The sequence below is a fragment of the Corapipo altera genome, unplaced genomic scaffold (genome assembly GCF_003945725.1).
Source record: "Corapipo altera isolate COAL_440 unplaced genomic scaffold, ASM394572v1 48b, whole genome shotgun sequence".
In the NCBI taxonomy this organism is placed as follows: domain Eukaryota; kingdom Metazoa; phylum Chordata; class Aves; order Passeriformes; family Pipridae; genus Corapipo; species Corapipo altera.
In genome coordinates this window covers 8,305,933-8,331,005 of record NW_020884884.1, presented here as the reverse complement: position 1 = coordinate 8,331,005, position 25,073 = coordinate 8,305,933, and the positions used below count along the sequence as shown (strand labels likewise).

At 36.7% G+C, this 25,073-nt stretch overlaps 1 protein-coding gene across 3 annotated transcripts in view; it reads left to right on the top strand.

Moving 5' to 3' along the window:
- THADA (THADA, armadillo repeat containing) overlaps nucleotides 1–25,073 on the top strand; it is a 164,922-nt gene that overhangs the window by 67,168 nt on the left and 72,681 nt on the right. For all 3 annotated transcript variants that reach the window (XM_027641212.1, XM_027641210.1, XM_027641213.1), the window contains exon 29: nucleotides 7,673–7,841. In XM_027641212.1, coding sequence (XP_027497013.1) covers nucleotides 7,673–7,841 — 169 coding nt within the window. The remainder of the gene's footprint in view (nucleotides 1–7,672; nucleotides 7,842–25,073) is intronic.

Sequence of the window (25,073 nt, the reverse complement as noted above, 5' to 3'; positions counted from 1 at the left end):
ACTATAAATATTTATTAAAAAGGAGAGTTTCAGTTGTTTTCTTCTTTTTTGGCATTTTTAAATAACAACTTGTAAACAGCTTGTAATTTTTTTTTTCTAATTTAAGTACAAGTTGTAGTGCTAGAGAAAAGACTGCAAAGGGCTTGATGTGCAGTAGGCTGCTCTGATCAACTAGAACTCTTTGTTCATCTTTGCTTTATTCCTGTCTTTTCTCTGAAACTGGGGGCAGATTTTTTTTTTTCATGTTCAAGTGGTGCTGTTGGGAAATATCACAACCCTTAGGTATTCATTATTGATTCCTTATTGGAGTTCTCACTGTGTTCATCAGACGTTGGCAGATTATAGTCTGAAGCAGTTTAGGAAATATTCACAAACTGTAGGGAGCTGTTAGATTAATAGGAAATAAAAGGTGATGTCTAGCAGAGAGGCATTCACAAACACTGAGAATAACTATTTTTCTCCAGTATTGCAGACTCCTGAAGAGTACCAAAGGCTGGGATCCTGGGTTAAAATTTGGTGTATACTGCTTCTTATTTGAAACATGATCCAGTAAAAAATATGATGGGGTGCTCAACTGTCAACATATGATTGGTAAAGTAATTGTAGCATTCATTTACGTGCTTAAAATTAACCAGTCAGGAAGTACTTTGCTGGACAGGATAAGTATCCAAATAATAACATTTAGCTTATTCTGCAAAAGTATTTGCAGAAAGGATCATGAAAATGGAGAGAAATAATACATTAACTGTCCAGAGGATGATAAGGGAAACCAAGTATAATGATATTTTAGAAAGCCAATAATTTTTAAAAAGAACAGTCTTAGTTTGAGTCAGTATTGGGAAAGCTTTTTAGCAATGGGCTAGTTACTTTTGGTGATATGACTGAAAGGGAAGTGTTTTTGAGAACCCAGATCCTTTGGATGTTTTCATGGGTCTTATATGTTTTTAAAATTGCTCATGTTGCAGTCTTGTTTACAATCATCTGAAGCTTTCAAAATCATCACAAGGCACTGAGATGTGATTTATGCATTCAATTTCCTTTCATAGAGTTCAAAATAATGATACAGTTGCTAAGACAGAATATAGTCTTTGTTTTGATTTTTTCCCAACTGTTTAGGTAGTAAGTGGTGTGTTTTTCTTTGTCATTCTGCAGTTGTGAAACATCACAGTAACTATCCTTAAATTAACAAAGTAGAAATATGGTTGTGAATGAAATTTTTTTCTTTTACATGATCTCGAGTTAAAAGCAACTGTTTTTTTCTAGAATGCTGTGTACCAAAATGGAGGCTCTAACCTCATGTAACTTCAGCAAATAGCTCAGTAAACCTAGGGATTAGCTACCCTTAGATATTATTTGAGATTTCTTGATGGAAATGCAAGAAAAGAGATGGCATTTAAATTGTGTCAAGAGGTTCTATAGTAAATCTCTGTTTGAAGAGAACATCTGTCTGTTGGTCTGAAGTTTACACACAGTATTAGTAAGAGTTTTCATAGGCTCAAATGTTAGAGGTCTTAGGTGTTCTGGCTTACTAAATCAGACTTCAGGTTTCTGATGTTGATTCAGCTTGGTAACAGTTGGCCACTTTTTTGCAATAACTTAGACCTTGGTGAGAAGAAGAGAGAAATGTCTATAATTTCTTCCTAGAAAGCCCTTGGAAACACATGGAGAAACAAATCCTGGTGTAGGTTGTGGACAGCTTTCACAAATAAAAGGCTGTGTACTTTGCCTACACACTTTCTGCAGTATTTATGGCTACTCTGATTCATTAAGTGTTTGTGTGGAAAACAGTGCCTTTACAAAAATACAAGGTTTTATCTTAATTGCCCAAGTTGGAAGAATAAAATACTTAACACAGTGTATAAAGAGACCAGAAGTTTGGGCAACCATTAACTTCACTTTAAAGGAAATAGATAAGAATTTAGAAATTTGGAACTGCACAAATAACCTGAAATTAAATTTCATTTGTTTCTGTCCACAGTTTTGTTCAAACATTTTCTGAGCTACATTCATGTGTTGATTGTAGATCTAAAACCTCCAACAAACTGATAATTCTGTAATGCTTTTTTACTCATCAGGTAAATATTGAGAAGCTATATCAAAACTCAGTTTATTCTGTTTTTTTTTATTATTCTTAATCTCAGATTAAAGAATAAAAAAAAAGTCTTCAGGCCAATTAAATACAGATTTCCATGGAGAAATAAATTTTTTAAGTTAAATGCTGTGGGTACTTTAATTGCTGAGGAACACAGATATCTAAATAAAAAATAATTGTGTTTCCTTAAAAGAAAAACAGAAACCAAGCAAGTCAATAAATGAACAAAAGAAACTTTATGTACATGCATAGCAATTATTGTTCATATTCCAGGAAACCTCACTCTCACAGTAATGAATAGGCACTGTCCTGCTGATTTGTGCCCAATGTGGAAGTCCAAGTTGTGTTGTGTGGAAGATTGAGTATTTTTTTTAATGCTATTTTTGGACCTCACTTCTCTTGGAAATCCGTTACACTGCATTTGAAAGTTGCTAAATGTATTCCTTTAGGAGATAATTTGAAGGGAAAAAAAATAAACTAGTCTGTAATCGTGATGCATGCATACAATGCCCTTGAATCTTTTTAGCCAAACCCTTTGTAATGGGAACTGAATCTGTTGCTGAATACTTTTTGCTGTGACCTGAGACCACCATCCATGTTTTCCCCTAATGTAATTTCATGTTTTTAATTCTTGCTTTGGAACTGATAACATGACTTGAACTGTATAGCTGCATGGTGGAGGAAAGAGAAAATCTCTTTCTCATACTACTTACCCTGCCTATATAGAATCAGATAGAAGCCTTACTGTAGTTTTTTTTCTTACAGTACATTTGTTAGGACCTTCTGGCATAACTAGCCCCAGGATTTAAAGAGTGCCATCTGTTTGAATTTTATTTATTCATATTTTTTTAATTGGTGTTATCTTTTAAAAATAGAGGATGTTAAAATGCTTTAACCTGCAGGCAGAGTTGGTTTGTTTGAACTGCAAGTATGCCTTTCCTGCCTCATGCTGCCCTCTTCTCTCAAACTGTTTGTGATAGTGGTGGGATACTTGGTTTGATGTACAAGCTCAGAGGCCCTTTCTTCAGAATGTTCACTGTATCATTAATAAGCAATAACATAATTAGTAATGCATAGATCACTGTGACAACATCCAGTAAAACCTGGAAATAGCTATTCCTCTCCTTATTAGTACTTTTAACAACTAAAGGTATATAATAAAATATACATATTTTCAGCTACAGATGTGATTCTTCAAATTAATTCTACTTATTTGTTTCTGTGAACTTCATATAAAAGGTAATCCTTATTTGCTTTGTAAATTTGGGTTAATTTATTAAGTCAACCGACTTAATAAAGTCTGTTGAGGATAAGTTATAAGAAAGGGAGGAAAATAAGCACATAAGAAACACCTGCAGGTTTGTTGATTTTTTTTTTCCTTTTCTTTTTCAAAAAGAAGCTTAAGATATTTTCATTTACAGCTAGTGTTCTGTTGTTTGTAGCCAGAGTAATAAATTAGATACTTTGATGTGTGCAGAGGAGTATGGAATCTTTGTGCCTTATGAGAGTTGGTCATAAATTATGTCACTTAGGAGGGTTGTTCAGGATCTAAATATTGAAGCTGGAACGGAGCAGTGGAAATGCATTGAATCTACAGTTACATGAAGTGAAACCTTCTCAGATTTATTGACTTTTTGTTCTTGATCATGGACCGTTTCAAGTAAACATGTTTACGTCCAATACCTCATGCACCTACATAAATAGTACCGAGTTCAAGGTGAACTACTACAACAATTATTAATAGCCCTCGGCACTTAATAGAAGTATATCATCACATGAGGATTTTGCAAGTTTCATGCTTGTTGCTGCCTTGAAATGTAATAAAGTTTGGTTGGCATAATGTCTGTTTTTACATATGACAACATTTTACATAACATAGTATGTATAAGTCTACTTATACATGACCTGCCTGTAAAGGTAGTGTTCCATAATGAAAACACTTCCCCATCTCCCCTAGGTACTTTTCAAAGCAAAGGAAATGGAACAGTTTTAAATGCAGGTTTGCACACACAGCAGTGCTTTCCCAATGGGTGCAAGACTCCATTGCTCATACTTCCCACAGAGGGAGTGAGCCTGTGACAGATTTTTAGTCATGTTGTTGGCAGGTGAAGTTCAGAGTCTGGATGGTGAAGTGGATGAGGTTGGAGGTCCTGTTCTTTTTTGCCATGTCCTGACTTGTGAAGGACAATGAACTGCCATCACATAAATGAAATTAATCTCAGGGATGGCAGGAAGAGTAACCTGAATAGTTTAATAGCCTCAAAATACTTCTTTCCTTAAGCTGCTGCTTTTTGCTGCAGGTACAAACTGAATTACTGTGATTGCCATAATTGTGTAATAGTATTTCTTGATACAACTTTGTGAGGTTGCTAAATCCTAGATAAAATAAGTATTTAAGAATACAGGTTGCAGACTTAGTGTTAAGAGCGTATAGTTGATCTTGAAGATTGGTACAACTATAAACAGAAAAATGGGTTAGATTGTTATTTTCTGTTGTTTCATTTGCATTCACTTTTTCTATCCCTTTTTGAGGATTGATCCTGTTTAGTTTTAGTTACAGGTATCTAAGTGGGATCCAGCAAAAATCAAAACTGCCTGTTCTAGGGTGCTGTTAGAGAATGGAAAACCTAGTGTATGTTTTGACATTCTTCTGGCAAACTTGTCGCGTGATTCAGGAATGAAGTCAAGGGCTTTCAAAACATGAGAGATGTATACCTAAGTGCCTTCAGGGCATGCAGAAGTTCAGAAATAGGTCTCTGATGGTGACTTGGCATGACATCTTGCAAGTGTACGTGAAATGAGAAGTGTTTTTGAAATATTATAAGCACTGTTTCTTGCAGGAGGTGGGGAACAACGAATTTTCTTTGAGTATTAGGAGACTAAAAAAAATTACTTTAAATAAATGAGAAGAAATGGTAGGAATGTTAACCCCTCTCAGATTTGGGAAGCTATTTGCCAAGGTGAAATACCTTCCATGTGCTCCCCTATGTGTTCCTATATAGCAAATACTTAATTGTTCTTAAAATTTTATGATGCTTTTGTTCCTTAGTAGTGACTTCATAGGAGTGATCTTCTCGGGGTTTCCACCAGGATGTCAGTTCCTGTGACTGCACTGCACCCTGCGTGGCAGTCTGTACTGTGAGAAGTTTGCATTAATGTACAGCAGGTGCATAGAACAGTGGTTGGTGGTTGGGTTGCCTTTTGGGCAAGTAGTAGCTGTGGCATTGCATTTTCCTCAGGCATAGAAAGTTGCAGAACTGGGCTGGCTGCGTCCTGGGAGAGTTCTCCGTGACAAGCCACCAGTGTGGTTGCTCAGCAGGAGGACTTCAGGCAGCTGAGAAAATTTTGCCAGTAATATGAAACTATTTTCTTCTTTCTAAATATAGAGCAGTCACTTCTATTTCCATAATAAATTTGATAAAATAATAGCGTGGAACAAAATTTGGCACGTAAAATACTGTGTCTCCATGTATGTATATGCATGTGTTATAAGTCTTTGATGTCAGTTTTTACAATACGACAAAGTTAAAGTGAGGTTATTTAAACATACTTATACTATATTTTTATATATATATATATTTATATATATATCTTTTTATATATATATATATTTTTATATATATATATAAAATTTTTATTAATAGGAAAACCCCCACAGAATTTCATTCTAATTCATTGCATCGTGCTTGAGGAGAAAACCCAGTCTGAAGCAAGGAGTTTTGGAAAGTACCCTTGCACAAGTTACAGGAAACCCTGGCATTTTACCTGTTTTCCACTCCTCCTATGAAGACATGTCAGGTTCCTTGGGATTTTTAAAAGGTCAAAAACAAAGAACATTCTTAGGTATACAGTTATAGCTAATTAAAAACTAGACATTTGTTAGTCAATGTTGCTTGTGTTTGGAAAGAACGTCTATGTGTGCCAATCTCTTAGTGAAGAAAACATGGTTTAGAAGAAGTAAAGGAGGGGTTGCAGACAAATCACTTCACTGGTTTAAGTTTACTTTACAGTAGAATTAAAATGGTTTTGTTTAAAAAAAAACGGAGGGTTTTTTTGGAAGAGCTGAACTGAATTTTGTCTTGCGCCTTGTCAATGCGTAATCGAAGCTTTTCCATATGGAAGAGCTTGCAGTTGTGACTGCTCTGATTTAGCATTCTGTTGTGAAGGATAGCCAGTCTTTGAAAAGGAAATGCAAAGATGGTCTTTGTAAAAATCATGATAGAACATGCAGCCATACTGAAAGAATTAAAAATTCCCAAAAAACCTATTGTTCGGGGTAGCATAGCTCTCTAAGTTCCTTTAAATGAGATCTATGTATTTTTCAGGCATAACATTACTATTTCAGTTAAGACTATTTAGTTTCTTAGTATTCAGAACTCTATTAATTTGGTTGCTGGTTCAAGATGGAAACTGTTTTCTGTATTTCTTTGATGTGAACTAAAGTAAACTACTACTTTGAGTATTGATTTAAATTTGCTAGAGATATTTGAAAACTTAGAATAATTTTTAATTTCATTGAATTTTTAAATATGTAGGCACAACCCTGCAGGGTTTTTTTTGGGAGAGGTCAAAATCATTTTGGCAGGGGATAATCTCAACTACATGTGATATTTGTTAGCTGAAGAAGCAATTCAGGAAAACGATGAGAGGATTGGAGTAGGGAAGGCCGTCTCTCTTGAGTCATCACAATCAGCTGGGGAGTATCAGAGCATAACTTCAGCCAGATACTGCATTTTTGAGACATTTGGCCTTTGGTCTAAATCCTGTAGTAATTTTCTTAGTTTTCTGGATGGCTGAATTGTACCTGTGTTACCACAACTGATACACTGGCTTTGAAAGACTTAGCCTAACCTATTTAGCTCATTAAGGACTCTTATTCACTTCAATTCAGTATGCATGCTACTGAAGTAGTGTACAGCTGATTAATGTGTTAATGTAGCTGAATAGCTCATTCTATATATATTCATAAATCTACGACCAGTTCCTATCCTTAATAACACTAAAAGATAAAAGATTTTTTTTGGCCTGTGCTTTATATGCAGTCTTGAATCTTAGAAGTTAGTTTTAAATAAAAAGGTGTTTATCTTTTAGATACTAATTATAAATAATGGAAATGTCTGTTACTTCCTGCCTTTAAATGTGTTCTAAAAACAAGTGGGAGATTTGGCCTAAAATTCAGTAGACACCATGTTGTGTTCTTATGAAAACATCTGATTATCAACATGGAGCTTAACTGTTTTAAGTTGAACTCATAATACATTTGAATATGATTAATAAGTAACATAAGCATTACAGGACAATATACTTACCTGCTTCATGGCATAATTGCATCTTTTCCTTCTTATAATTTTTTTCCTTTATGTAAACACTGGAACTTGTGAAGGACAAAAAGCCTCCAGCATAGTTTTAGTATGACTTACGTTTCTAGGAAAATATTCTTTCACTACTGAGAAAAAAGACCATGTATTGGATATGTAAGAAATATGTTTCAGTTTTCATTGCATTACCCTTTGTTTTGTTTTAGCCACCACAGTGGATTGCAGCTGGATGACAAAAATTAGGTATTTCTCTTTATTCTAGATGTGGGCACTCTCCTGTGTACCGTTGCCGTGAGATGTCGGGTCACGCCCTTGTTCCATTTGTTATGGTAAATGAAGTACCACATACAGTGCTGTCCTTGCTGGAGGGGCTTCCAGACTCTACCAGTCATTGCATACGACAGAACAGTATTCATGGAACACTACTGCAAGTAAGTTTTTGAGGGCTGTTTTTTGGTTTTTTTTTTCATTGGAGTTTGTTTTTTGGGTTTTTTTTACTGTAGAGGTTTTGTTGAATTTTTTTTGGTCATACTTGACAGCCAAATAACACGAGTTGTGCTTAACGTTCACACATTGTCAAAACATATATGAAGACTGATTCTGATTTGATTCTGTCAGATGATAAATGTGGAATGCATATTTCTGCTGTCATTAGAAGGCAGTAAGCTGTAAATTATAACATTTCATAAAATGTTTCATCTTTAGAGATTAAAGTGCTTAGGAGCAAATATCTTTATCTGAATGTATTTACAGAGAGGTCTGTGTGACTTGACCAAAATGACTGGGCAAAACTGAACTCCAAGCACAAAGAGCATTGTGTATATTTTGAGACTTGCTCCTTACCCATGTATTTATTTATTACTTCATTTGCTTTTCCTGCTGCACCAACAGCTTCCTGTCAGTTTGCTGCATAAGTTGTGTTAAGCGTTACCCTGTCGTCTTCTGGAAACATTCTGGAGAATAGCTCACTTATCAGAAATTTCTTCATTCTCCTTATATCATTCCCTTGGTTTATGGCAGTCAGCTCACTGTGTTTGATTTTTGAACTATTGTGGTAATAAGTTACTAATTTTTATTGCCTGTTTTTCATGAGCAACCCTCCAACAAAGCCACATTGTACATGGTCAGCTCTGTTGGTCTGCCTTAGTTGGCAAGCTTTCTAGGTATGTGTTCCCGCTGTAAGCTGTGTGGTGGGGTTGTGTGTGGTTGTTTTGATTTGAGTTTTAATGATATATTTTCCAGCATATTATTTCCTTTTAAAACCATGACCTTTCAGGAAGTCGAGGATGTGGAAATGAGTGAAGTCCCGCTAGAGCTGTTAATGTCAACTTTACCTGTAAATGGTTTCAGGCAATTGAATTTGGATTTGGATTGGTTACAGTGGAGGTTGTTGCAGGGTGTGGGATGATCTCCTGCTCTGAAAAGCAGTCCACGCACCTGATACATGCAAGTGCTTAAACCTGTGAGCTGCTGCATCTGCATGGGGTGGGAGAGAGTGCCATCATCAAATTACCTGTGCAACCCTGCTGTGTCACAGCTCTGGAGTTAGGAAGAGAGGGTTATTCCAACAGTGAGAATTAAATGCATTCTTAGTCCAAAATGATTATAAGCCCCATCATGGGGCATGGACTGGCTATAGTGTATAAAGCTATCTCCTCCTTTTTAGTGACCTGGGGGAAAAAAACCAAACCCAAAACAATAATAATGATGGGCTGGATATCAAAGAGCCCAAAGGATGATCTAGTTTTTAATATCCAGTATTGCTAACATGATCTTATGTGTAGGTGTAGGGAGTTTTCCATACCTGTGAGACAGGAGATATTCCCAGGGCTTGAACCTGATTTTTCATGAGTTTTGAGCAGCTACTAGAAACTACTTACTGCAATTGGTACTGCACCAGGAGACACCAGTGCTGTCAGAGTATGATATTCTTCCAAAAATGTCAGTTGTACCATAACAGTTCACCCATTTGGTTTCTTACATTTGTCTTGGGCTTTGACTTTACAGCTTCTGAATCAAGGAAGTTCAAAATCTTTATTTAATGCTTAATTTAATTTAGTGTATGACTGAAATGCTGAACTTATCTGTTGCTAGTTTAAAATAACAAAATGTTCAGAAGAAATCCTGTAGGGTGATAAAGATGTGCAAAAAACGGAGGCAAGGTGGTGATCTTTGTTATACCTCTAAAACGCTAATGCCAGGTAGATAAACATGTAGTTAGCATGCACCTCCTGTAAATAGTACCAAAAGTACTGTGACTTTCAGGGGTTGCTGCATGCATGGTTTCAGTTTCCTTTTTATCAGTGTTAAGTTGGGACTTGCAGAACTGCTGCTAAGGCTCATTAAAGTGTAGAAAATAATGTTACGGGACTATTTGTTAAAACGCTGTTTCTGGGAAGACTTACTTGAAGAGACAGTGATCTGGCAATGTTCAAAACTGCTTGCACTGCATTTCCATGACACAATAAGAGAATTTATCATCCTCCTTGATATAAAACCAAAACAAAAATCCCTACTAAAAAGAGCAAGTCTATACAAAACTCAATAAAATTCAGATTTTTCCAGCAATACAAAGCCAATATCTTACAAAAATGGAATTCAGTAATTTCATTTCTTCAGTCACATTACAAGCTACTAAGTTCATTGCTCGAGTTTTTTGTTTCAGTGTTCATATGCTGTCGGTTCTTTAACAAGAATTATTCAGAATTAAAGCTTATGTGGCAGTGCCAAATGCAATGAATCTTGAAGGTATATTTCAGTTATGTTTCAGAGTTATGCAATCATTTCATCTGTTGCAAGACAAGTGTTAATTTACAGAAAGATCATTCAAAAAGAGTTCAGCATGGAGTGCCTGTCCAAACATGGCCTGCTTTTTAAAATGCTGAGATGACTAGAGTGATTTTTTTTTTATTTTTTACACTGAATGCAAATGTGTTGTGTTTAACTTCAGACCTCTGCATTATGTGAAAACATGGCTTTTTGTTCCCAGTGTGATTACTGTGGCTCAGTTTAAATATGAATATGAATGTGCATGAGGATAAAATAATCCTATGCTTTACAGGTTTTATAGAATAATTCTTTTCAAGAATTATCTAGGAGGAATACTGCTGTTCTGTAACTCTTTGGGAACTGATGATATTCTTCAAGAAGCAGTTCTGCATCCTAAGTAAATGCACTGATTTGAATAAGACAGAGAAAATCTTTTCTATGTTTAGTGTTTCCTTTATGAGTGCAGTGTCTGCTTTGTTCTGTAATCCAGAATGGCAGGGGGGATGGGCAGGGGGAAGGGAATCAAGTTTTTAATCCACAAGAAAATGCAGAAGTCTTGTACTAACCTTCTAGAATGATGAAACATTTCTGGCTTGTTTTGTTTTAAGATCTGTGGTTTTTAGCTGATCAGCTGAAAGAAAGAGCTCGTCCAGAGCTTTATGCAGAGACATCCGTAAATGTATCAGAATTTATGACTAGGGATGCTTTTATGTTTGTGTATCTTTTTGTGTATCTTTTTGACTTTTGGCAGTTGCCGAGGAACTTAAAGTATTTGGGAAGATTGTGAGGTTTACTTATGAGAGATCAAATGTTCTTTTGACTTTCTACCTCTTTGGGATTGGAATTCTTGCACTATGTGTTCTGTCTGTCCAGAATAATTGAGAAGTTCATAATAAACCCATAGTTAATTCAGAAATGTTTTATTCAATAATCTGTGCTTGTGATTAGTAATTGCCATATACGGGTTTGACATACACTGTTTATAAGTCATGCAGGTAAGGACATGGTCTGTTTTTTCTTGTCATGTCTGTGTTTTTTGTAGAAATGTCTAGTCTCTTAACTGGGTAAAGCTCGAGATTCACTTAAATTCAGAATTCTGAGAGAGAGATCAGATGAAAATGAGCCCGAAGTAGAAAAAGGAATTAAGGAAAGCTAGTAGCTCTAGAAAGAAACAGTAACTCCAGAAATGGAAAGCAACCTAATATGGAATGGATAAAAAGTCTAATAACACATCAGAGTGGACAAATTAATACTTGACTGAATGCAAAGTAAGAAGAAACATACTGAAGCAAGAGCATGCAGAGAGGAAATTGGAAAGGCCAGGGCAAAAATTGGCCGTAGTCTTAAAGAGATTTCTACAGAAATACTTAGTATTGGAAAGTGGAAGGTATTGATAGCTGATTCCTGAAAGGTATGCTTTTCTCCATTAATTCACTAACACAGTCAAATAATGGAAACTACTTTCTAACATTAAGGATGCATTAATGTTCAGCACTTAAAAATAGTGGATCTACCATGATGTATATAAGATTTTGCCTGGGCCTGAAAGTTAGACAGATAATCACTTGAGATTCCTGCCAGTCTTCCCTCTATTTTTGATGCTCTGAATGATCAAGGTGTCTTCATGAAGCTATACAGAATCTTTATTTCCATCAGTGTGGACTTGATTAATTCTTGTTTGCATAGATTTGTGGGCATAACATTCATAGATTTTATTGTTGTAGATGGTCTTGTCTAAACAATGAAATTTTGATGTAAATTTAGTTTTTAAGATTGTTATTGCAAATCAGCAATTAAATATTATAAACATGAATTTACTTGGATTGAAAATAACTGATTGAAACTTTGAGCAGTTTCTAGATACAATTTTGATAACTATGTTCTGTACACTTACACTTTACGTGGAACAGAGTCCGAGAAGGCGTCTGGCCATACTAGGGAAAGAAAGCTTGAGCCTGTATTATTCCTAACCTTGGGTTTTACTATTATAGACTGAGATGAAGATTAATCTCCAGGGCTTTGGCTTCCCTGACTGCATCTCTGCATGCTTGTACTGTGTCCCTCTTTTCCTCACAGGTTATGTGTCCCTCCTTCCACCTTCTGTATACTCCCTTTCTGTGTTTCAGTTTGTCCAGGAGCTCCTTGTTCATCTACTCAGGCCCCCTCGTGTATTTGCCTGACTTCTGGCTTGTTGGTATGGACTGCATTTGAGTTTTCTTGGACCCCATCCCTCCAGGGCCTTATCCCACATAACTCTAACAAGCAGATCCAGTCGGTGGCCAAAATCTGCTCTCGTGAAGTCTAGGGTTGTCATTTTGGTTTTTGCCCTACTCTTCTCAGCATCCTGAACTCCATCATCTATGGTCACTGCAGCCAAGACTGCCTTTTACCTTCACACCCTCAGTCAATCATTCTTTGTCTGTGAGTATGAGGTCCCGCAGAGCACCTGTCCTTGTTGTTTCCTCGATTGCTTTTGTCAGGAAGTTGTCATCAGTGCTCTCTAGGAAGCCCCAGAGTTGCTTACGCTGTGCTGTGTTGGTTGTACATCAGATACTAGAGGGGTTGAACTCCTCTATGAGGACCAGGCCCTGAAAACACAAGGCTGTTTTTAGCTGTCTGTAGGAGTCCTCATCTATTTGTTCTGCCCAGCTTGGCAGCTTATAGCAGACCCCCACTGCAGTGTCACCTATACTGATCTGCTATTTAGTCCTTACCCGTAGGCTCCCAGCTGGCTCATCCTCCATCCCCAGGAAAAGCTCTGTGCATTCCAGCTTTCTGTCACAGAGAGGTCAATTCCCACCTTCTCATCTTCCTGGCCTGTCCTTCCTAAAGTACTTGTATCCCTTCATTGCATTACACCAAACATATCAGCTGTTGTATTTTGTCTCCATGGCCCCAACAAGATCACAACCTTGCATCTGCACACAAACCTCTTAATTTCTCTAATTCTACAACCTCCTCCTTTGAGTGCTTTGAAACGAAGAATAGTTACAGGGACCCTAAGAAGATTTGTCCAGAAAAAGAGGCAGCACCTTTAATTCATCTGGTGGTGGATTATATATGATGATCAAAACCCTCCCAAATGCATGAACTTTCAGATTGGTTTGCCAAGGAAGGCAGATGTTAAACTTCAGCTTTTGTTTTTATCTTGTGAGAATCAGTTAACATGATTGATGCTGGATTTCAAAGGCTGTGTGATGTGCATAGATTGAGAATCCAGTTGTTTTTGGAGCAGTAGAATAACAGCAGTGTGAGTGGAGCTTTCAGTCACAGTTCTGCACTCATTAGTTTCAAGAAATCTTTTTCATATTTGTATACTGGAAAAATCTGTGCTCTGAGAGCAAATATACCCTTACATACTGTTCATATCAAGAACAATTCATTGGACAGCTGCCATTAATCATGGAGCAGATGTAATTACTGTTAATGTTTATTTGTTTTTCAAATGAATGAATCTGCACATCAATTGACTCATTATCTTGTATGTTATCAGTTTGATCTTCTTCACATTCACTTTGGCAAGCCTACAGTTATGTATTTATAGAACACAGGGGATTAGGTCAATGGAAGTTATTAAAAGAGGCATTGTGTTTTCCTGTAACTTGTCTGTGCCTTATTCTGAGATGTTGAAGGTGCTAACCTACTTTCTAGAGGTCTTGTGTGGATTTATAACTACATGCTAACAGTGTCTGTCTTAAGATTGAGATACAAACCATTACAAAAAATTTTGCTTCTCTTATCTGCCCGTTCTATTTGGAGAACTTTTTGCATTCCCTTTGGGGTCTTTTGGGCACAGATTAGGAGGAAGAAGGATTCAGTGACTTCTCCCTCAGCATTTGCTTCTTATATACGGAGGGAACTACATGACTTTACTTAAGTGTGCCTCTATTTGCTCCCTCCATCAGGAGGTGGATTGCACTGTCCAATAAGCTTTTCACAGAAGTTCCTAGCTGCACATATCATTGAGGAACAATTTCTGTCTGGAAGGTGCTTTGTTTGTGACAAGCATTTACATTTTTGGTGGTACTTTGTACAAGCAATTGAACAACTGCGTAGAATAAAATCAAGAAACCCTCTGCTGGTCTGTCATGTCCTTGCAAGTGGATCCTTCCTGCTGTGACTGGGTTTGGTCGCTACTGTAACTCAAATTCACAGAAATTCTGCTTGGTCTGTTCTGGGAGGATTTCTCTCTATTCCCCCCTCTTCTCATCTGAGGCCTGGCTGGTAGCTTATGTTCTCCTCACTGTCGTCTTCCCACTTATTACTATTACCTTGTCACTCCTACTGATTTATCCCAAGATTTGTTCCCTGAGCATATGCCAGTGTTTTTCATTGCAAGAGAAAAATTGTATCTCCTTCTCTTCGAGAATCTGTTCTTAAAGACATACAAAATATAGCTGGCAAGAAACAGATGAAACAGCGAATTTGTTAGGCTTTCCTGTAGGGTTAAAACTTCATGAAGATAAAAATGGAAATTCATTTATTCAGTGTTTTGAGTATCAGCAGTCAGCAGTCAGTTGCTCTTCACAAATTGTTATGCTTAATATTCAATTTTTCTCCACACTGAATTTCCCCCAAAATTCTGTAGTTTCAATTAGCTAAATTGGCATTACAGCATTAGGCTAGTTCAAAGAAGTGTGTGCGTGGGGAATTAGTTTTGGGGTTTTTTGGAGGGGTTTGTTAGTTTGGTTTTTTATGTTCACTAATTCAAGCAAATCTGTTTGGCACGTGAATGCAAAGTCTTATGCAAGGAATTTTGGTTTGAGTTTTTGAACCTTTTTTTGTTTTGTGTTTGGAACAAGCAGCACTGTTGTATCTCTCTCAAATATAAAGAACAGACTGAGTCACATCGACTTAGTCAGTTGCATGTGACAGAAATTAGACTTAATAGGAGACAGAGGACTTCATAACTCTTTACATTATTTAACATTAATTTTAAAGATTAAACTTCCTACTGACTTCAGTGGTGCAAGAAATTGGCAGTTACTTTTCATGGAATCTCAGCATTCTATGGAATTAGACCCATGTTTCTTAAAATACTTTAAAATGAAAGAACCTAGAATCCTTGTGTTAAGAAAAAAAAAGATTAAAAAGCCTGCATGGTTGCATGTTGGGTTTTTCTCTACAGGGCTTTTATCATAGAATGGTTTGAGTTGCAAGGGACATTAAAAACCATCTGGCTCCAATCCCCTGCCATGGGCAGGGACACTTTCTACTAGACCAGGTTGCTCAGAGCCTGGTCCAGGCTGGCCTTGAACACTATGAAAGTTATGTACTGTTTGGTTTTTTTTTTCTTTGTGGAGTTCATTGAATGCATCAAGACTGGTGCAATGGTAGAAATTTAAATTATCTATATCAACTCTTTGGACATGCTGATGTTTTAGATCTTAATGGAGAGCTGGAAGAAGTGATTTAAAGATGGAAGAAGTGATTTAAAGGGTGGTTGGAGACTTGATTAAAACAGGAAGAAAACCAGGACAAGAACATAACCTCAGAATAACCTTAATGGATCATCTAAAGATTTGTTTGAGTCAGTGTGCTCCTTCCAGCAAGGACTAATAACATAAGCCAAGGAAAAAGAGTAGGACAGACCAAGCAGCTGGAGGGACATCTGCATGTGCTGTCTTAGGTTACTGTACTCTTAAGCCAAAAATGTATGGATGTGGCTATGTTGAAGATAAAAATTAAGTACATGGTTGTACTGATGAAAAGAAGCAGTTTATGATGAAAACATCAATATGTTAGTTTAATTATCTGGCAGAGTTGTATTAAGATAGGTTGCTGTTCGTGAAAGTTATGAAAGCAGAGCCTGCTTAATGAATGTGGATGTCTCTTTCCTTCCTTTTGAAAGGAGGAGGATTTTAAGCTTTAAGTTGCTCCAAAGCAAGGTCAAGTTTTAGGTATTTGAGATTATGATCACTCCCATGTTTTATGAGTTTAATATTTGGACACTTACTCCGAGGACTAAAGGCAGTTTAAATAATTTGAAAATAAAGCAGAGAAGAACGATGCATGAAGAAGAGCGAACAAGCAGTCACTGGACCTTCCTTATTACAAGTCTGAATAGGTAATAAAACCCCACAGACTCTAGTGACTAGGGTGTGAGAATACAACAACAGGAGACAAATTAGTCAAATACATTTTGAAGGTTATTCTTGGATGTTGGTCCATGAAGCTGGGTGAAAGAGAGAAGTATACTATTCATTAGTTTGACCTAAAAATCCTTAACGTGAATTGCCAGCAGGGTTTTCAGTGGCCATATTTTTTTCTTGTTTTGAAGACAAAGGCTCTCTAGAGTTTGGGAGAATGAATGGGGAAGTAGTGTATTGTTTACTTGGCTTTATTCAGTAGCACAGAAACATTGACTATGGTGAATTCATTTTATTTGTCTTGGCAGTAAAGTCTGAAGTGTAGCAGTTCAGTGTTGGCTTATAAAAACTTAATATAGTAAACAAATGTTACATTATCTACAGATCAAAGAAATAAACCTGCTAAAATTAAATGTTTTCCAGTGAAACTTCCTTTCAGCTGTTTCTTCTCTAACCTCAGTTTTTAGCATTCAAGATAAGCCTTACTTTTAAGATTAGTACAAAGAGAAAAGAAATATTGATGTCAGGTTGAAAACATTCACTTATATGTAGCTGGCAACAACAGAACAGTCGTCTCATTTCTTTGTGTTGTAAATTCATATTAACTGTTACATAAGGGTGCACTGATACAAGGAAGCAGTAAGTATTCGAGGACAAGATTTATATTTATGAATGCAACTGAGTTCCAAGAATGGGAGGAGGCAGTCTCTGAAAGAAAATCATTGATAAGATTTTGCCAGAGGTTGTCCTTCAGCTGTTTTGTTTTTTTAATTAAAAAAAAGGACTGAGAAAAAACATGTAGTACTGCTCATTGGTCAGGTCTGCTAGTTGTACATTGCTTTGAAGTTGCTTTAACTTTAATTAGTAATGCTCCCAAATATTATCTCTTGACTTCCTAAGACATGTCACCAGTTTTCAAAAGGACATAGATTTAGACAGCTCTTACAACTTATTAGGTCTTTTCATTCTATTTCTGCATCATTCTGAGTTTCTTCCTGCAACAACTAAGGATATGCAGAGATGCCGTTGTTATAAACCTTAGGCTGACATCTTTGAAGTAAAAAAAGCATGGTTTAAATACAGAATGAGCAACATTCATCAGTTAGTAAAACAAGGTGCTTCTATTTTAAATTGAGAGGTAGCTATAATGATGACTACTGTGATTTGTGCCAGGGAGAGCATGACAGTTGCCCCCTCTGTACAGTGAGATGGGTGACTTGTTGGATGCACTGGTTCCCTCTCTCCTGCACCCTAGATTTTGACACTTGTTGATGTGAGTATGGCAAGCAGTTGCTTTGCGAATGTTTTGGCCTCTCTGATCCAGTGCACCTAGTTCCACTCCTTAATGTATAAAAACTTCTGCAACCCACTAGCAGAGATTTTGGGGTGCCTGTGTGCGCAGCCATTTGAGGTATCCTGCCTGGTGTTCATTTATAGCCACAAAGCATCACTAGTGGTCATCTGGCTTCTCTAGTTATATCTTGGATAAATGTGCAGTGACTAAAAACACTGTATATATATGTGGTTATATAAAACAATTTTTTTTCAATGTTAGGATTAAACTAAGGAAAGATAAATCCTCCATCTAGGTATAGTTTTCACAATGGGTAGGTTATTTTGTCCTTAGATGATGGAGATATTAGAAACAAATACTGTTGGCACAGTATTTTACTTCTTATTGCTTAAATCTTCCTGAAGAGAGTTGAACTATTCTAGGCACTGGCTGGCTAACTTGATTTAGACCTCCCAGAACAGCAATTGAACTTGTCTGGAGTATGAATTTTTAAGTGTTCAATTCTGTGCATATTTCTTGCACCTGTTTTGTATTATGAATCTATAAGTATCCCTCATGATTAGTCAGGAAGGCAATCCTATCACTCTATCACAGGCAGAGGATGTTTTTACAGTTGGGAAGGGAAGAGTTGAAACTTGTAAAGTGTACTTGAAGATATAATATTCTCCTAGGTGGTGCAGTGGATTAATTTAGTACTTCATGGTGCTCATTTTTCATCTCCAAAAACATGTTTTCGATCCCACCCGCATAGGATTTTTTTCCTTTATTTTTGATCATGTCTTTAAAAACTTTCAGAGCCAAAAAAGAGATAATCCTGAATACACTTCCTGGATATACTTTAGAAATACCCTTCCATGATAAGTTCTGACTGCTTGAGGATATATGAAAAATACTTATGAAAAGTGAGGGCTTTTTACTGTGCTCTGTGTTTTCAGAATGGGGGAAGGTGACTGCTATGGTCTCTGGAAGCTTTCTTAGCTTGTTTGCCAAAGAGAAGAATATCCTCCATAAAAGGAGAAGAAAGCTGGGAAAATCAGCCTTTAAAGGAGTGCTGGATGGGAGAACTGAATGAAGAGGAACCAGTGGTTTGAAGTGGGTAACTACTCAGTAAAAACTTCGCAATATTGAAGGCCAGGATGCAAGAATCTCAAATAGTGGAACAAAAAATTGAAAGGAAGAGAGGAGGGAAAACCTAGAAATCTAAGAAAATGAAACAAAATAAACCAAAACAAGAATAAGACACTTCTTCAGTGTGTGCAAATCAATTTCAGAGTGTTCACTAATCAAACTTTTTGAATTAATGTAGTGTACTTTTTCTGTCTTCAAGATTAATTCATGTTAGCTGCTTTACCTTTTTTTTTAATGTTTGTGTCACAGGCATTTCTTGCAGTACTACTGTTTTTTCTTGGCTCTGTTAATTTAATTATTTTAGAATATCGGCATTTCTGAAGTAGTTATTGTTGTGGTGCTAAAATTTTCTATGAACATTTTTTTCCACATGGCTGTTTCACTTAAAGCGTGTTTTTTTAATCATGTTCTAAATGATTGAATCTGAACTATGGCATACTCTGGAAATGTGTTCCTCTGATTTTGTTCCTCCAGTGCTGTTTATTCAAAGGCCAGAAAAGAATGAGAATTAGATATTCAGGCTGAGGAAGGATTGTGCAGAAATTTAACTGACATAAAGAAACTGCATGGGACAGAAAGTTTGTGGGTGCAGGACTAACAAGAAGATTCTGTGTTATACTTGTATCTAGCGGTGGAGGGTTTATTTGGAGAAGTAGGAGTAGTGCCCTGCTGTAAGTATCTGTCTATGTGTTTTGCTTTTAGGTCAGAGGTGATGTGGGGAGCAATGCTCTATTGAAAGAAAACTTGTTTTCCACTGTCTAGTACAACATGCACCCAGTTCTGGGGGATAGCTGCTAAAACACTCAACGAACAATGTGGATTTTGAGTTGTGGGTCTTCAAAAAATGTGGCTTTCAGTGGAGCTGCAGGCAGCTCTTGAACTTGAAGTACTGTGCAGAGTCTTCATCAGGTCCTGGAAACAGCCTAGGTGTGGTCTAACTGCAGAAGAGGGCAAGGGGGGTGCTGACAGGGTGATATGGATGCTTTTAAATGTATCACTTCTAAATTCAAGATCCCTCCTTTTGTCTGCTCCCTCCTTCATAAAAGATGCCAGTTGTCTATGGTTCGTCAGAGTCTCCTTGATGTTTGGGAGTGTGGAAATCTCCCACACAGCTTCAAGCAAGCAAGGAATGAATAAGGGTTCTGAAGGAATGATAAGCAGCAGGTGCTTGTATTCTGTCCTCCCTCATTGCTCCTCAGGCTTGTGCTTCTGTTATCTCTCTGTTTCTCCTGGCATCCTCACTATCAGCTCACTCCTGCCAGCTCTTGTTTCAGGTGCCTGCTCCTCCATATCTCTGTTCTGGACTGCGTCCTCTCTTAAAGAGTACAGGCTGTCCTGGTATGTTGTTGCTTATTGCACTGGGGTCATTACTATGCTGCCAGAAGTGCAGCCCAAATGTATCTGTATACTGAGTTTACTCAGAGGTGCACACTTCAGATTCAGTGTGTCTTCACATGTACAGTGAATGTCTTGATCTGTGTTTGGCAGGTGACTTTTCCAGATTGTAGTTGTTCATTTTGTCCTATTTTTATTGTGAAAAATAAGCAATGGTTATTAATTTTTTTCTCAAATATACACAGGTATTCCATAGATGCAGAAAGTTCTTTGTGTCAGAAGTGAGTATTGGGAAAGCTTTAAACCTTGGAAATCAGATTTGTCCTTTTTCCGTGCAAATGCACCAACAGTATTAAACCTTCTGTTTTACTATGAGAAGTCATTTATGAATTCAACACTTAAACATTTGACCTAAATGAAAGATATTGAGCATTTATATTGAACTTGACTTTAGTATAGTTGAAGTTTCTTAGCACCTTTTTTTCCTTTCAACAATCCAAATGCTTGCCTTTGTTTAGCTTTGTAATATAAAGTTGCTGTTCTTAAAGGAAAAAAAAAACCTGTTTAAGGTAGGAAAAGCCAACTGCAAACTTCTCTTGTTCCCCTAAAAACACTTCTATAGCACACAAAATGCCTGTGAGGTACTCATATTTGCAAATTGCGAGAGATCTTTCATTTATTTTTCTGACTTGCTGACTGTCTTGTTTCATTGGTAAAACAGACACCACTTGCAAATAGAACAGTAAATCTAAAGAGAATAATGATCACTTTTTTTCGTAGGAAATATGAGTGGAGCTGTTGAGTTCATGCTTGACATGTTTCTTTCATTCTGATTTTTGTACCTATTGAATGATTTTTATGGCAGAAGAAATACCAGATAGAACCTTTGCTCTTTGGAATGAAGTTGCTTTTAAAACTAGGTCAACTTAAGGCAAAGGAGAAATTTTAAATCATATTGTTAGTATGTTATATGAAACGCCTTATGTACTTCATACTTTTTTAGGTTATTATGTTAATAAAAAAGTAATTAATATCAACATGAAAATATGTACGTGCTATGGTGATGCTGCTGTTTTCCCATCTAGTGAATACTACCCAGTTCCAAAAAGGCCTGAAGATGTAGAGATGGACACAGTAACTCCTCACATATACATCCTGTTGCCAGAGAGTTGTTAGTCATTGTTGTTTCCTGATGTAACTTCTAATAAGAAATGTATGCTATATGTGTGTATCCTGTCTTGAAGCATAAAACCACAGCCCATAAGAAGTCCTGAAGCATTTCAAAAGGAAGGGACTTGATGTCATCACCTTTGGGTACTGCTCCCTCTCTTATGGAAGCCTTGTTGAGTAGGCAGGATTTCAAACCCCCGTGGTGGTACTAGTTAGTTTTGTATTAAAAGTGACCATAAAAAGAATGAAGTGCATCAAGGGCTTCCAGCAATAGAAGTACCTGGTTTTTTATTTGCTGTTTTGAGACAATAATTTATACTTCTTAATTATCATATTGTAAGACATTATTTTAAAATTAATCAAACTAAAATAAGTTTCGTAGATATTAGGAACTGATGAGGTAATACTGTTATTACAGTATGGCCTCTTGGTACTCAGTGATCACCAGGGAGGAAAAAAGTGCTATCTTTGAAACCTCATACTGCTTTTAGCAATAAAAGCACAGTATTGTTTTCTCTAAAACAAAATAGGAACTGTTGGTAACAGTGGTAGATACATAGTATTAAAGAATGAAATGCAACTACAAAGTATTGAAATACTTAGAGTTGTTTCATGTTCATAATTTTTCTGAAAAGCCCTGTTGTGCTCATGGATAGGAAAAAAATTATTTTTCATTAAAGACCTTCAGACAGATACGTTGAGTATACAGCATTGTCATTTAAATCCAATTTGACATAAGAATTAATAGTTCTAATAACATTTGGACTAATAGCATTTTCAACATTATATAATGTGGTACTTTGTGAACAGTTGAACAAGAAGTTAATTTTGTGTAAATTTTAATTTGTGGACTTCCATAATCACATGGTCCAAAAAAATGATCTCATTCTAAATATTTCCTAAATCAAGCTGCGAATGTTCTTAAATTTATCATGTCCAGCTCTGAAATTATTGTAGCAGTAACTTCTTGGGTTTTTTAACTCCAAGTGCAGTAGGCTATCAGATTTCCCCAGAAAAAGAGATGTCTTGTTACCACCATAGCCTTTAACACTTTTTTCCATCAAATCTTTGACTAGTTGAGTCTTGCTAATGTTTTTCCATCAGACTTTTCCTTTCGGAAGAATTTATGTTCCATCTGAGTATTATCTTTTAATTCAGTCTATTTCAGTGATATTTATAAAGATTAGATAGGACAACAGGAAGAAAGGCTTAGAAGTTGGGAGTGAGTCATATATATATTTTTTTTTTTTCATTCCGTCAGTACATGAATGGGGCTTATAAGGGGTTTATCTACATGGAGGATCCCTGGGGTTTTATACAAACAACTTTATTGAATAGAATTACATCACCATGATTAGCCACAAAAATCCTCAAAACAATTGCAGTGTTGCAATTTTACAAGCATAAGGCACTTCAGAGGTGTCCCTGGACGATGCCATTTGGTTTTGGTATCGTGAGCACGAGGTGTTTGTTGTCACAGACTTAGAGCTGAATTAGACAAACTTGATTTGGGTCTTCTTTCTTTAATTAACCTGTTTTCCTGTGAATAAAGTGGGTTATTTTGTGTGGCAGATATGATATTTGTCCAATTTGTACAGTAACTAAAACAGAAAACTAGGTGATAAATTTGAGGAATTTTTAATTTCTTTCATGGTTTATAATACAAAACATTCATACTCAGTATTGCTACTGTATTGTATACAAAGCTATCTGTAGAGCATCTCTTCACAGGTATATGTAGTGAAAACCATGTCATCAATAACTATTTTATTTTACCTTTTTACTTGTTTAACAAAAACCTCTTACTCTACTGTTATCTGTAACTTACTAGGAGAGAACTCATCCTCCTTAACATTAAGTAAGTAAATAAATATGCGGACTCCCCTTTTGCAACTATTTGATCATTTTTAATGTATTGTAAGGTAAACAAGACTGATCAAGTGCACAGAAAAGGCTTAACAGTGTTTGGAGAGGGAAAGAGGGAACTTGGTTTCAGATAAAGTTCTTTTGGTTTTCCAAGTGCAGCTAAACCATGGAATTGTTTGGAATTTTAAGCAGATTTCTAAACTACCTCTATGGATTCCCTAACTTCTGACATCTCCTTGCTAAATAATTTTATTGTCTTTTTTGCCAAATTGAAATATTTTTAGTGTTTATGTTTATTTGAAGCAATCATACTGTGGTTTTAGTTCTGTACTGAATTTTACTGCTTAAAAACCAAAAATATGCTGGTTTATGGGATGATCCTTCAATATCAACCCCTGGCATAATCTGTTGATGACCAAGGTCATGCATATTTTGTGATCAGCATTTAGGACAGGGTATGGAACAGACACCTCTGGGACACTAAAAGATTGACAGTGTTATAATGGAGATGCACATAAGATTTGTGTGAAGAGGAGCCATTCAGTGTGGCTTCCACTCATTTTTGTTCTGCCAAATTTGGACTGTGAAGTGACTTTAAACTGCAAGATCTCCCTGGATTCTGCTTTAGTTTATCCAGAGGTAGTAAAAGAAAGTGTTTAATCTGTTAATGAAAAAAACTGTTGATTTAAGTGGGTGCTGTTGCAATTGCAGCCACTCATAATATACATAAGTGACAGGACACAACTTGTGGAGTGCTGGGTGGAGCAATCTGTGAAGACCAAACTACTGATTGTGAAGGAATAACACAGTGAAGAACCCATTGAGATATCTTATCACCTTGTATTTGGTGTTTATTTGAAAGAAAAAGGCAATGAAGTATCCTGATAGTCCCTTCTTTCCCTGATGCAGAGTTGTTTTCAGCTGCTTTGAGCTAATCTGGCATTTAGTGAAATGGGTGCATTGCCTAGTTGTTGCTCTCACTGCCAGTTTTAAGGCTTTAATGGCAGAGGATTTGTGTAGGTTTGTGCTCTGCAAACAGCTTGTGCGCAGTAGTCCACATGCAGCTGATCATTACTAACCCTCTTGCTGCTGGGTGTTGCAGCTGCCACAAGTCAGCTGGTGATTGAAACATTTCAGTAAAAAGCAGTATGATTTGCTCAGTTTAAATATCAGGCCTCTGCTGACCGAACTCATGTGACTGAAGGGAATGGAGAGTTGGCTTTCATTAGAAGCCAGGGTAGGATGTTTGAAGTTGCCAGACTTCAGCAAAATGCAGAGTTGAACAGGTAAGTGGTGGCCATGGTAACATCTGCCATTGGCACTGCTGTGTTCAGGAGGCAGCTTCTGTGCAGTTCAATATGCAGAGCTGAGTGGAGGGTTAAGGTACAGCAGCTCTAAAAACCTGTTCTTAGAACTGTTTTTAGAGACAGTGAGAGCTGTACTCCTGGGATAATAGAATCAAAGGCAAGCATATGCAAATATTGGAGAAGGTGGTCATGAGTACTGGAAAGTGTTGGAAGAACTTGCTTTTCAAAAAACCAAAACTTTTCTGCCATAAAAACTGTTGCTGTTTACATTTCCTTATGTCAAGAACTCGTCTTACCAATTGCATGGAACAGAGAAGGGAAAAAATAATAATAAAGAACAGATCTTTCTGATGAGCTTCTAATTCCACTGAAGAAAAGAACCCAAGCAAATCTCATCATTTTACTTCGGAACTTGTCTGTTGCTGGCGACTTTGCAGAGGCAGCGTTCATCTGCCGTGGTGCTGCTGATTGTACAGCAAAGTGTATGAGCTTACTGGAGTTCAGGAAATGTTTGATAGCTTTGAGTTTGGCACTTTCTGCGATAGCGTAGGATGCTTGTTTGTCTCGGGGGGAAAAAATCCACAAGGCAATGAAGCACTGTCACTAATTAAAATCAGAAGGAATAGTTGAGCTGTTTGGGGGAGATGTAATGAGCTGACTAGTGAGATTAAACTTTGGGGGCAAAAGGGAAATACATTACAGGTA